This window comes from Podarcis raffonei, chromosome 6, assembly GCF_027172205.1.
Source record: "Podarcis raffonei isolate rPodRaf1 chromosome 6, rPodRaf1.pri, whole genome shotgun sequence".
NCBI lineage: Eukaryota > Metazoa > Chordata > Lepidosauria > Squamata > Lacertidae > Podarcis > Podarcis raffonei.
This window is the reverse complement of record NC_070607.1, coordinates 56,659,167-56,672,589: the sequence shown is the minus strand read 5'-3', so window position 1 is coordinate 56,672,589 and position 13,423 is coordinate 56,659,167. Positions and strand designations below refer to the sequence as shown.

Genomic DNA, 13,423 nt, shown 5'->3' with positions numbered 1-13,423 from the left:
ACAGGGCCAATGATTTCATTCCCCCTTGGTGGCAACTGAAGTCTCATTAACTCCTTAGGATTCAACTACCTTTTATCTCCATATGGGAAGGAGGAATGGGTGGCTTTAATGAACAAACACAAATCTATTGTTAAAGGGAACTTTAAAGAGACACATTGTAATGATGATGACGTTCTTCTACAAGACCAACAGCGTTCCAGCCCATATGATTAAAAAAAATATTAACAAGTGGTTTCCCGTAACCTCAGAGGCATTATAGAGCAGTCCAAGACACCAAAATGCTATGCAACACCAAACAGTTCCTTTTCCACATACAATAGACCATCATAATTACAATACCACGCAACTCTTTATGCTGGCTGAAAATTGTTCATAAGTAAAGGGTCACCTTGGCCTTTTAAAAATGTATTTTCCCTTTGAATAGTTAACATGTCCTACTTAAAAACACAGGACTGGGGCTTGTTACTTCTTTAAGTGTGAAATATGAATCATGTTTTTATGATTTTTGTAAATCTTTACTCTTTTTACCTTGTTTTTGTAAGCTGAAATTTCCTATTAAAATGAAAAAGTCCAATGCATTGACATGTCTTTATTTCACACTTCAGAATCTGTTAAACTCTTGGTACATAAGTTGATTCCATCTGCAAAAGAACTTATATTTTCTGGCAAATTAATTGGACTCAATAGTGCTCCCAAGCGAGTGAAGTGAACATGATAAAAAGAAATGTACAGGTAAATTGTTGCCTCGGTGTTTTCTCTAGTCCTTCACTCACGATGCTGATGCCTCCAATTGCTTCAATAGAAGCTGCATTGCAGATAACATCCCATGTTAATCAACTCAGTGATGAATCAATTCATTTGGTCACAAAGCAAGAGGGAAACTCAGACTTCACGCAGATCTACTTCATTCACATCTGTAAGGAAAAGATGGCCGTCTAAGATGATAGGCTACTACACAAGTGAACAACGTACAGCTTTTCCAGTAAGTGGACAGGGCCCCATAAACTATTAATACCTTGTGCAACACAGCTGTCATTTCAAACTAGCTATGTGGCAGAAGGAACATAAAACAAATCTGAAGAGTGATACCAGTCTAAAGCATACTGAAAATAGGCCTATCAAATCAAGGGACTTAAGTTCATTTATTTCAGTAGGTCTATTCTCACTGTGATCATCATCCTCTGTATCCAAAGGCAACATAAACACCCAAATTTGCTTTAACAATTCCATATCTAATCACAACATGCTAAGTTTGAACTGGAACTGTATGGGTAAAAAAATGAAAACTCTGTGCACTTGGTCTTCCAAGAAATCACACCTTGCAGGGAAATTTGGCAGATACAGCTCACGTCCACTTATTTTAAGGAAAGATGCAACATAGTTTGATGTACATTGTAATAAAAAAGTTGATACAGAAGTTATCCAAATACTAACAATAATTTACAAACACAAAATCTTAGGAAGTATTTAATATATTCCCCCCCAGACAAACTCAGGCAGGTGAAACATAAAATAAAACAAAGCTTAGAGAAATATAAACCGTGTTTTCATAGCTCAACCTAAGGTGCAACAAGTTTTCAGAATAGTTTGGGAACTGTCAGTCTAATTTATGTAACAGAAATCTAAACATACTCAACAGTTTCAGCCATCCAGCTCTTGGCTACAAAATTATCTGATAGAAATTTCTTTCAATTTATTCTCCTTGCTTGAAAATGACTGACTATAAAGGTAACTAAAAATATCATGCTTTGAATTGTTTAAAGCAAATTACACAGGGAACCCTATGTCATATTAACTCTATCGAAATACAAACATTTGTGGAAATGTCCATGAAGTTCGGAATGCTTAAAATAATAGCAATCACAAGTTTCAAGACTATGAAAGTTCTAGATCAGGCATAGGCAAACTCCAGCCGTCCAGATGTTTGGGACTACAATTCCCATCATCCCTGACCACTGGTCCTGTTAGCTAGGGATGATGGGAATTGTAGCCCCAAACATCTGGAGGGCCAGAGTTTGCCTATGCCTGTTCTAGATCTTTTCTGGGGGTAATATTACATTCTAGAGTGGGGGACCTCCACCCTGTGTGTTGGGCTTGGCCCACCAGTACATTTTGTGCATGCCCCACCCACATGCCCTACCCTTGATGACAATTGGGTAAGGGTGGCTTTCCCAAAGCCACTTTGTGAAGCTCCCAAAGGGCTTGACAAACTGCTGGTTGTCCAGAGCCTTTGAAGCAATGCACAAAGTGGGGACCCAATATGAAGAAGGAGAGCTCTCCCTACACATCAGCCAATGCAAAGGGAGAGCAATTCTGCTGAGTATGGGCCTGTCAGACAACTCCTTACGGGAAGCTCTTGGGTATGCCCAACCTCAACAGGAAGCAAGATCACTCCCTCCCCCATCAGGAGAGGAGCTGATTCTGCTGATCACTGGGCCTAAGAGAGCAATCAGGCACTCTGCAGCAGTTTCTGCCACCTTTTTAAATATCACCCCAGGCTCGGCTCTTGCTCTCGCACTCAGTCCCCACAATCCCATCCGAGTACAGGAGAGTAGGGACTGACTTAAAAGAGGAGGAGAAAATCCCTGTAAAGAGCGCTCAGCCACCCCCACCCCCAATCATGCTCAGATGGGATCACAGGGAGTGCAAGTGATTTTGATGTGGGAGGGGCAACCAACCTGACAATCATGTGGCATGGCCTGCCTGTCCACCTGTCAAAGCTGGTCCATAGGGTGGAGCCAAAAAGGCTCCTCAACCCTGTTCTAGAACAGGAATGTGATTTTTGGATAAAGAAGCTTTTCATGACAGTTTCCTGTAGCTCTTCCATTTCTGATGTTTTTCAACTTTCAGTAGCAAGTTCTCACTCCAATTTTAGATTAGGACAGGCATAGGCAAACTCGGCCCTCCAGATGTTTTGGGACTACAACTCCCATGATCCCTAGCTAGCAGGACCAGTGGTCAGGGATGATGGGAATTGTACTCCCAAAACATCTGGAGGGTCGAGTTTGCCTATGCCTGGATTAGGAAAATATTTTCCTTTCATCCAGAATGAAAGGGTGACCCTCATGAGGCCTGAGTTTGCACAGAAAAGCAGGGTCCTATTTATTCAACCCTTCACTTAACTATTGATCTGATTGCGATGAGACAAATTAAGAGGATATATACAATCTGCACTATTTCCACAATCCTAGCTACTCACCATTTCTGCTATGCAGGAGGCTGTGGTGCCATCAAATCGATGTCTGTTAAGTTTCTAGCTACCCAAACTCCCACTGCAAAGAGACCCAGGTTAACTATGAGGTTCCTGAAACAAATACAGAGTAGGGTTAAGAGTGTGAAAACTGGTAGCTAATATCAAAATTTATGCACAATTCTGCTGGATTTCTGGCCTAGAGATGCTAATACCAGATATGAATATATATGACATTCTTACTGCAATCATTTCACTGAACTCGGTGGGACTGACATCTGACAAAACATCAACAGAACTGCACTTTATATAGCAGCATGAAGGGCCAGCCATGTTACTAACAGAACGTTCTATTCAAAACTGCCTGCCTTAACCAAAGTGCAGTAGAAGTGCTTCCTCACTACACAAGTTTCTCTGGAGGTGAGGATGCATTTAGCTAGTGTAATCCAGAACTCAGGGTTGAGTTTTCCTATAAATTGCTTCAATTATGCTCAGAATGGATTCAAAACTCGCAGAGCCAGAGGACATAAAAAGTGCTGTCTGAGAAAAATTGCAAATGCAATTTCTGGAAAAATGAGGATAAGCAGAAGGGCAAGGGATCTGGGAGTAGATTTAGTATGGGCAGAGAACCTAAAGAGAGGTTTTGGCTTTTTGTTTAATGCTCGTTTGTTCCTTAGTTCCTGTTTATTGGGGGAAGCCTTTTCAACACTGAAAATGCTGTGTTTTTTTGAGGGTGCGAAGGGGGTGATGTTAGATGGGGGGGTGTATTCCACTTTATTTTGAAAAAAACAAAAAAAATGTTGTTTTAAAAAAATTAAAAACCCTGAAGAGACGAAGCTGTGAAACAGAAAACGAAATGTGTTGCGGCGAGTCGGAACCCTTCAGACACACCTAATCTGTTTTTTACTTGGCCAGCTACAGGACCCCTCACGAGGCCCTTTTAAAACCGTGAACGTCAAGCCGCGCATTAACTTTGGAGTGACCTGTACATCCGTACAGTACGCGAGGCCCCCCCGTGCTTCACGGCAGGCCAAGCGAGACACCGCACAGCCCGCGGCGGCTCTCCCTCCTCCCTCCCCGACCCACCGCCCTGGAAGGGGACTAAAGCTCCTTCGTATCAATACTCCTCCCACCTGCGAAAGTCACTGCGGTCTGTGGCGAAGCGGTAGGCGCCCCGGATCCAGCCCCGCAGCCCCTCGGGCGTCACCGCGCTGGAACTGCTTCCGCCGCCCGCTGCTTGCCCACCCGGCGCCATCGTCGCTGCTTCGGAACCTCCTCAGCGACGCACGAGGGCTCTTCTCCAGCCCAGGAACATCCAACCTCGGCTGGCGCTGACGTAATGCATCACTTCCTGCGCGACCGCTTGCGACTCTGACCATAGAGCCATGATAGGACTGCGTCTCCTTTAAGCCCCGGCTAGGCAGGACGTCATAGCCAAGAATGATGGGAGTTGTAGTCCGGAAACGTCTCGAGAGGAACAGCTTTGGGAAAGCGGCTCAGTTGCAACCGAACTGCCGAGAGAAGCGCCGGACTCCGGAAACCGAGGAGACAAACTCACTGAATTATCAAATTAACGGGCAGCCCTGTGTCAGTTTGTCGTAGCAAAAGAAAGAAGTGTCTTGTGACGGCACCCATCATAAGGTGCCTTGGACTTCAGTCCACTTCCACGTTCTGATGAAGCGGAGCGTGTTCCAACGAAATCTCTTGGGAATCATAGAGTTGGAAACCCTAGGGTCATCTAGTCCAACCCCATGTAATGTAGGAATCTCAAGATTGCAGTACCAAATCCAATTTGAAACCATAGCAGGCACTGCTTAGCTTTGCAAATGTGCTAGCAGTTTTACTACCGTGCTAGGACTAGGAGAGCATTATAAAGTTGTTCACCTTTATTAGACAAACTAAGACAACCATGGCAGAAACCAAATTAGTGAGCATGGATAAGCAAGCAATCCCCTGCATTGAAATTCTGTTACAAGGTAGACACAGGGTTGGTATGGGTTTTGAGTCTCCCTAAACTTCCATTTGTGTACTAAATATTTTAGTGCAAGGGTCCAACGAGTTTTAGAAATGGGTTGCACCCCAGCCCCATATAATTATCCCAATCCCCCTGAGTGTATGGAAATGTAGGCAAGGCAAGGCCCATCATGGACGTGTGAAACAAAATGGTGTCCTTCAGCACCATGATGGACTCTTCTATTAGTCAAGGATGGTGGCCGATTCATGCCTTATATTCCTTTTTTTAAAAAATCTCAAAGCAATCTCATAATAAACACCTGGAGAGCTGTACGCATACACACACACATTGTGGAAACACATGAAGTCACACACATAACATGCGCTCCTGCTGGCATCCAGCTTTGCATCTGTGTCTGTCTGTGTCACATTACATCTTCCTGATCCTCCCTGCTTAAAGCGACAGCAGGGACTAACCCAGAAAATGACTGTAATAGTGGACAACTGTCTCTTAAGTAGTTTCTGTTAGAATTCCTAATCCATGATTGCAGTCATGGGATTTTTGTCTATCACATGACGGTCTATGTTTTGACTCCACAGAGTGAGAAGTGACGGAGACAGGATGTTTGTGTTACTGTGTTCCGGGAAGTGGGACTATTGTCCTTTGTCCTTTCACTTTTTTGCTGTCTGATGCTAGAGAGAGAGAGGGAGCCATGTTGCAGTGCTCCGTGTGTGTTTATATGTAAATAAAGTGGATTAGCCAAAATGCTGAGTTGCTGGGGTCTGTTACGCAAACTGCGAACACTGTGTAGATCCCTAAGTGTGCTGGTGTCTGCTGGCATCGGTCACTGTGATGTTTGGGCAGAAGAAAGCTTTTGAAGCTCCCGAACGAACGACCAGGAAGGAGAGAACATGCCAGTGAGGCATGTGTTTCTGCCAGGGTCCAACAGGAGTGTAGGACGAGCTCCTGACAGTTTCATGGCCACAACTGCTTGGAGGAAGGAGGGAACAAAGTGTACCCTGTAAATTTATCCCATCTATTCACAGTCCTTCTAGGCAGCAGAGGGCAGGGACAGGGGCCTCAGGCTCCCCCTTCCCACCAGGAACAATTATCCACAGGGGGTATTTAAACCAGCCTTCGCCAGCCCAGGGCCCTCCAGATGTTTTCTACTACAGCAGCCCTCAGAGCAACGTCCATGCTGCCTGGGGCTGAAGGAGTAGCAGTGCAAAGCACCTCGAGGACCCAAGTTGGTGAAGGCTGTTTAAAGTATGTCACATAGCACAAGCTTCTGGTAGACACAGAAAGTCCTTGTTGCCTGTGACACACTTTTGTGCAGTGTGTTCTCACAGCGTCCCTGCTGAGCGCTGTATTGGAAGTGCTAAAGTGGACAGCGATGGTTTGTGACTCCAAGCAGAGAGCAAAGCTGTTTTGTAATTGTTTAAAAACTAAGTTTCCACACAAAAATCAAGACCTGCTAGTGTAGACTATGCTAGGGTTGCCATATTTCAAAAAGTAAAGACCAGGACACCTTGAAAGTTGTTGAAAGGTTCTAAAGAATTAGGAAGCTGGGCAATTAGAAGGTTAACACTGAGACTACGACAACTGTAATATGCTGCCTGGCGAAACATATTAGCCAAGCAGGCTTGGCTACAGGAAACAGGCGGTTTTGGGCTGCTGAATGGGGGCGGTGGGGAGAGCCGCGCTCCACTGCCGGCAGCCTCGGCTTCCCCCTGCAGCCCCAGGGAGCTTTGGAGCAGCGGGAGAGATGTGCGCCCATGCCCCACGCTCCTGGGCTGCTGAATGGGGGTGGGGGTGCTGCTCTGCCAGCAGCCTGCCCTCCCCCTCAAGGTCTGGAGCAGTGGGCAGCATGCCCCACGCTCCTGGGCTGCTGAATAGGGGTGGGGGTGCTGCTCTGCTAGCAGCCTGCCCTCCCCCTCAAGGTTTGGAGCAGTGGGCAGCCTGCCCCACGCTCCTGGGCTGCTGAATGGGGGTGGGGGTGCTGCTCTGCCAGCAGCCTGCCCTTCCCCTCAAGGTCTGGAGCAGTGGGTAGCCTGTCCCACGCTCCTGGGCTGCTGAATGGGGGTGGGGGTGCTGCTCTGCCAGCAGCCTGCCCTTCCCCTCAAGGTTTGGAGCAGCAGGCAGGCTGTTCGCTGAGAGAGGGGAGGAAGAAGATGGAGAGGAGGGGGACCAAGAAGCTGGGTGAAGGGAGAGGAGGTACCATAGGTTGCCATGAGTGGAGAGTCATGGTAGAGGGCAAAGGAGAGGGAGGAGCAAAGGGGAGAAATTGCAGACGTCACCTGAGGAGTTTGGGTGAAAGGGATGGAGAGGAGGAGGCTGGAAAAGGGGACTATGCTGCTTGGGGAAGGGGAGAAAAAAGTGGGGAGAAGGAAAGCCTCCCAAGCCTGCCGCTGAGAGGCTCTGCTCAGCTGTTTCTTGACTGTAATTCAAGTAAAGGGAATGTTTGCGAGCAGCGGGCAGGCTGTTCACTGAGAGAGGGGAGGAAGAGTACTGAGAGGAAAAATGTGGCATTAGCAATGCTTCGGATGGAAACGAAGATGGTATTTTACATGAAGATAGCGAAGAAAGTGATGTCAGTGATTGTGAGCAACTGAGCTTCATAAATTCTGACTCTAGCAGTGATGAGTTCTTGGGGCTCACAGAAGACTAGAAGAGTACTCAAACCTTAAAGTCTCTCTTCATTTCATAATGACAGTGATGATGGTTCTTAATGTCATTGTTGACTGCTGTTCACTTTACATGGCTGTAATATGATTCTGATATACCGGTTGTTTATTCAATACAGTAGTTTATACAACATTTGATTCATAATATTTTTTTTATTGTTTTCCTCCTCTAAAAACTGGGTGCGTCCTTTGGTCGGGTGCGTCCTATAGAACGAAAAACATGGTATACTTTATGTCTGGAAACTTTCAAATACGCACGGGTCTTGCCGATGTGTCCTGTAAACCTCACCCACATGGGACAACAAGTGCCATGACCCTAGAACGGAATTCCTCATCTTCAGGACAGTGTGGTGGGTGTCTAAATGAGGAATTTAGGGTCAGGGCATGGTGTTTTGTGCTAAAGGATCAAGTCTGCTTATCGAACAGAAGCAGCAAGAGAAGGAACTGGGTGAGGAGTTATCACAGGAATAGACAAAGATCTGAGGTGCTTCTCAGAAACAGACACTCCTGGGGTGATAGATGGTTGATGGAGGGACCCTGGGTGGGAGGCAGGGAAATGTTGGCCTCTTAGGGTGAGAGGCTGGGAGGAGAATGGAAAGAGCTGGCAGGGGCTGTGGGTGGCATGGGTTAAGAACTACATTTAAGAGAGGACTCCATAGTCTACTTATTCTATTTGAACCTTTTGTAGGTTTTTAAAAAAATTACATTAATTTTTTATATGTTATTGTATTATGAAAAACTTTAATAAAAATGTTTTAAAAAAGAAATAAACACTCCTGATTGGATGGAGATAGGGAAAGGCGAGCAAGGGTTATTTCAGATAGATAAAAGTGGTAGGGAGACAGGATAAGATCTGGAATGGGGGAGAAGCAGAAGACAAGCAAGAAACACTTGGTCTTTGTATGTGTTCTTTATTCCTTTGTGTTATTTCTTATTCTATAAATTCTGTTGTAGTTGTAGCTTTAAAAACCTTTCAAATTATTTGAACATGCCTACTTTTTCAATACTTGATTCAGATGGTGGAAAGAGTAGTAGGATCCCTGTTGAGGAATGTTGGGATCACAGTATAAAATATCTCATAAACATAAAATAAAATTCGCACAAAAGCATGGTAATAATAGAAGTTTACATTAGTATAAGTACAGTGGCTGGAAATAGCCAAAAGGAGAACTTAAGAGGATGCACAAAAACAAACAGGGCAGAAAAATAACAGCGCAAGAGTCAAACATCAGGCTGGAATTTAAGTAAAACAAGTGATGTCGAAATTAGGGCACTAGATTTCGATTTCTAAGGTGACTAGAAAATTCCATGTTACGTCAAATCATCCGAGGAAATTTAACCAATCACTGACCACAACGTGGCATTGGGTGGGTGGGGCTAAATAAACAGCATATAAAACGAGCTGCATTCGCCAACTTTCTTTCTGCTTCGAGAGACCTGAACAGTCAACAGCTGAGAGATTTGAAGAGTACTCTGCTTTAAAATTGCCATAAAAATATTGAAGATGAATTCAATCAAAATGTTTTCTGTCAATACAAGAGGTTTAAACGGTTCTGAGAAAAGAAAACGAATTTTCGAGAATCTATGTAAAGAAAACGCTGATGTAATCATGCTTCAGGAAACGCACATTGAAAAGAACCGTGAATATTTATTACGTGATATAAGATTGGGCAAACTTATTGCTTCAACTAGCACTTCAAACTCAGCAGGAACAGCAATGTATATAAACGAAAATAAAATTGAAATACAGAAGATATATGAAGAAACAGAGGAAAAGTATAAAGGCAGAGTCATGATGATTCAAGTCTGTGTAAACGAAAAAGTGCTAAACATAGCTAATATATATGCTCCAAACAATAATAGAACTGAATTTTTCAGTTACTTATACAGAATCATGACAAGTTTTCACAACAGAGCGAAATGGATTATTGGAGGAGATATGAATTTTGTAATGTCAGAAGCTAAAGATAGATCAACGGATCCCAAAAACAACAGATCAACCTTATGCAAAGCAATGGAAGATTTGATTCATAATTTTGACCTGGTAGATGTGTGGAGATTTCATCATGTTGATACACGAGAATATACGTTCTACTCTCATTGTCATAAAACTTCATCCAGGATAGATATTTTTTTTGTCTCCAAACCCTTATTAAGCTATGTAAAAAAGGCAGAAATAATACGAACTATTGGCATTGGCATGGATATCAACAAAGCTAAATATGCAGATCATAATCCAATCGTACTGGAATTAGAAATGAATACTGGTACATTGTGTCAAACCAATTTATTTTGTGATCTATAAAAATATACACTGCATTTTTTTTCAAAATCAGTTAATTATTTTTTCAGTTATATATACAATTAATCAAATAATTCTGCAATAGATCCTTCTGTATTCTTTATGCATGTGTTCATCTTAAATAAATATTGCATTATTATCTCTTAAAATGTCTTTGATGTTCTTTTCAAAGAAAGCCACTTCCGCAATAAAGAAAAGGAGGTGGGGTTGCGGGCATCATGCCCCTTCCCCACTTTTGCGGGGGCTGGCTCCAGCCCCCGCGATACCTAAGGGAATCCCTGCTTGTGTCATACCCTGAGCCAGCCAATCAGCTGGCTCTGGGGGCGGGGCCTCAGCTATTTAAACCTGCCGCAGCCGAGGCTTCTCCTCTTTCCCCCCGCTCCTGCAGCTGACCGGTTTTCCTGCCCATCCCACCCCCTTTCTTAGGATAGGTTCTCTGACGTTGCTATGAACTTCGGTTGGTCACCGTCAAGGGGCCTGGTAGGATTTTTTCCCAAATGGCAGATTGGCTCCAGCCATTTGGTTTTCACCTACCTCGTAGCAAGCCGTCACAACTCTTCGGTATTGGCGGTTAGGCATTGGTAGGGGTACTGTTCTATTGTTATGCAAATGAAGGGGGAAGGAGCGCCATCAACTTCCCCCAAGCAAGGGTAGTCTGGTAAAGGATTCCGGGGGGCGTGGCCTTGTCCTAAGCCTAAGGAGGTGTGGGCCCACGGCACGCCCCCATGGGGTGACGTCAGGGGGAGGTCCTAGTTGACGTGCCTCAGCAGGACTCCTCCCTCTGGTGATTAACCCTTCCGGCCTCTAGCCGGTTAATGGTTAGGACCAATGCCTAAGCCAATACTGCTCAATTCCTGTAATCAATAAAGTTGTGGCCTAATTTGACCCATTAACCTAAATTCTTGTGTCCTGTGTCTTTATTTCCTCGGGGGAGGCAGGAACTAGCCACGCAATGGGGAGTATCTCATGGGCCAGCTTGTGAAGCAAGCACTGGTCCTGGGCAAAAGGCAGGGGCAGGGCCCGGGCTGGCATCTGAGGGTACTTGAAGGCAGAAGCCTGTCAATGGGGCCCCCAGATACCTGGAAGCAGCGCTGGGCCAGAAGCAGGAATGGGCAGGCCCTGGTGACTGGAACAGGGTCCAGTGGGAGGCCAGAGGGCAGGTCAGGACCTGAAGAGAGGTGAAGCTCTGGGGCTGGAGGTAGGGCTCAGACATTACTCTGGGTCTAGGGCATCACTGGTCTGATGCTGCTTCAGGAAGCATCAAATGGAGACTGAGGTTTATATAGCAGCCCTATCTCTGTTGCTAGCCCTGCACTCACTGGAAGGTGCCATTACAGTTAAAGACCCCAGTCGGCTTCAACAGTCTTTTACTTTTACAGAGCAAGGGACTCTATATGATCCTCAGTGGAGTCCTCTGAGGATGGGGCACTGCCATCACAGGCTGATCTTTCAGAAGCACTTTGGGTCTGGCCCTGTGTATCCTTCTCCATCAGCGTCTTTCCAGTAATCTGGTTCTAGGGTCAGGGCACTTGTTTGCCCATGTGGGTGAGGTTTACAGGACACATCCCAAAGATATGTGCTTATTTGAAAGTCTCCAGACATATCGTTCAACATGACACCTATCAGGTTGGCTTCCCGATGCGCGCGGGCTGAGAGTAGTAGCACGAGGGTGGGGGCCGAATAGATGAGGCGGCAGCTGAGCGGCGATGGCGGCTATACTCTCAGAGCCACAGCAGCACCTCCAGGATGGGGGAGGAGGAAGAAGACAACGTGGCCGAAGGAGATGCCTGTGGAGCGGAACTGCTGCTGACCTCAGCCGCGGTGGACTACGCCGGGTACCTGCTGCCCTCACCGCTGGGAGGAGTCCAGAGTGACCAGAGTGGATGAGTTTGTGGGGATGCTAGACATGATTCGAAGTGATTCCTCTCAAGTAGTAAGTGAAAGTGTGCCTCATATTCATGCAAAGGCAATGGAAATGAAGCAACTGTATAGAAAGATCGACAAACTGGAGGCCTTTGTAAAAATGGTCGGAAATAGTGTGTCAGGAATGGAAGAACAGATCACAAAGGCAGAATCAGACCTTGGAACGTTCCCAAATACTTTCAAAAAAATTCTACACACAGTCAATGTGCCATCTTTCCTTAACAAAACATCTTCCTCAAGGCAGAATCAAACAGTTTATGAACCTCCTGATCTCTTCAAGACAGAAGACTACTTTCCTTCCCTTGGTGAAGCACAGTATATGTGATTTAGCTTGACAATGACATTATTGGAAAAGGGGAGGAGAAATGAGGTTTGGTGAGAAAAGGGAGGGGGAAGGAGGTTTGGAGAAAAAAGGGGGGATGAGGTTTGGAGAGAAAAGGGGGGGAAGGAGGTTTGGAGAAAAAAGGGGGGGAAAGGAGGTTTGGTGAGAAAAGGGAGGGAGAAGCCGAGGCTGCCAGCAGAGGAGCGCGGCTCTCCCCACCGCCCCCATTCAGCAGCCCAAAACCACCTGTTTCCTGTAGCCAAGCCTGCTTCGCTAACATGTTTCACCAGTCAGTAGTAGCACAAGGGTGGGGGCCGAAGACTACTTCCCTTCCCTTGGTGAAGCACAGTATATGTGATTTAGCTTGACAATTACATTATTGGAAAGAGTTTTATCTAAGTGAGTTCAGTGCTGATCTTAGGTAGTTGCAATTCTTTGGAAATTACGTCCTGCTGCTTCCCATGTGTCCCAGGCCCTTTTCAAACATATTTCAGCTTAGTTTTGTATAGAATATACTGTTTTTCCAGTCTTCCAACAAGGTGAACTATACACTCATGTTTGGCAGCTAACCCTTGCAAGTAACCCATTTTGAAGGCAGGGAGAGGGAGATGGGGTTGGGTGGAGGCAAGCACACACTCATGCCACATGACTTTTAGGCATAAGTAGTCCTTCCCCCTCCCTGATTTTGTGTGTGGGAAAGAGCATAAGTGTATGCAAAATGGGGTTCCTTATGATCAGCTACCTACCAAACACCTTTTTTACCTTTCCAGGCTAGAAAGTGTCAGGGAAGGCAAGTGGGGAAGTAACACAAGAGTTAATACCTTCCTTTCTTACACCTGCCCCCTAAGGATGCCATAAACACACACCTGCCTTTTTTTACTTGTCAACACTGAAAGGCTAGGTAGAAGCAGGTATACTTTTCTGTGTGTTCCTAGGCCTAAAATGACTCATGGGGAGATGGAAGAGGCCAAGCAATAGAACTCATTTTTTGTCTTCCTCTGCCCAGGAGTGAACTGGCATATGGGCAACCAGTTGCCATACTCTATTA

At 45.4% G+C, this 13,423-nt stretch overlaps 1 protein-coding gene and 1 pseudogene across 1 annotated transcript; one reads left to right on the top strand and one right to left on the bottom strand.

The window, feature by feature from the left end:
• Positions 1 to 576: 576 nt before the first annotated feature.
• On the bottom strand, positions 577 to 4,539 carry TOMM6 (translocase of outer mitochondrial membrane 6). The gene is made up of 3 exons (XM_053393138.1): positions 4,324 to 4,539; positions 3,200 to 3,304; positions 577 to 914 (listed from the first exon to the last, which is right to left on the bottom strand). Exons 1-2 carry the CDS (start codon positions 4,443 to 4,445, stop codon positions 3,208 to 3,210), a joined length of 219 nt encoding a protein of 72 aa, XP_053249113.1. The 5' UTR covers positions 4,446 to 4,539; the 3' UTR covers positions 577 to 914; positions 3,200 to 3,207.
• Positions 4,540 to 9,722: 5,183 nt separating this feature from the next.
• Positions 9,723 to 12,401, top strand: LOC128415129 (biogenesis of lysosome-related organelles complex 1 subunit 4-like; annotated as a pseudogene).
• The last annotated feature ends 1,022 nt before the right edge of the window (positions 12,402 to 13,423 follow it).

What these genes read in the sequence shown, in the direction of transcription:
- TOMM6 (XM_053393138.1), bottom strand. Translation starts at nt 4,445, where the DNA reads ATGGCGCCGGGTGGGCAAGCAGCGGGCGGCGGAAGCAGTTCCAGCGCG. An exon ending in GACCGCAGTGACTTTCGCAG is followed by an intron (nt 3,305 to 4,323) that starts GTGGGAGGAGTA and finishes TATTTGTTTCAG; the next exon opens with GAACCTCATAGTTAACCTGG.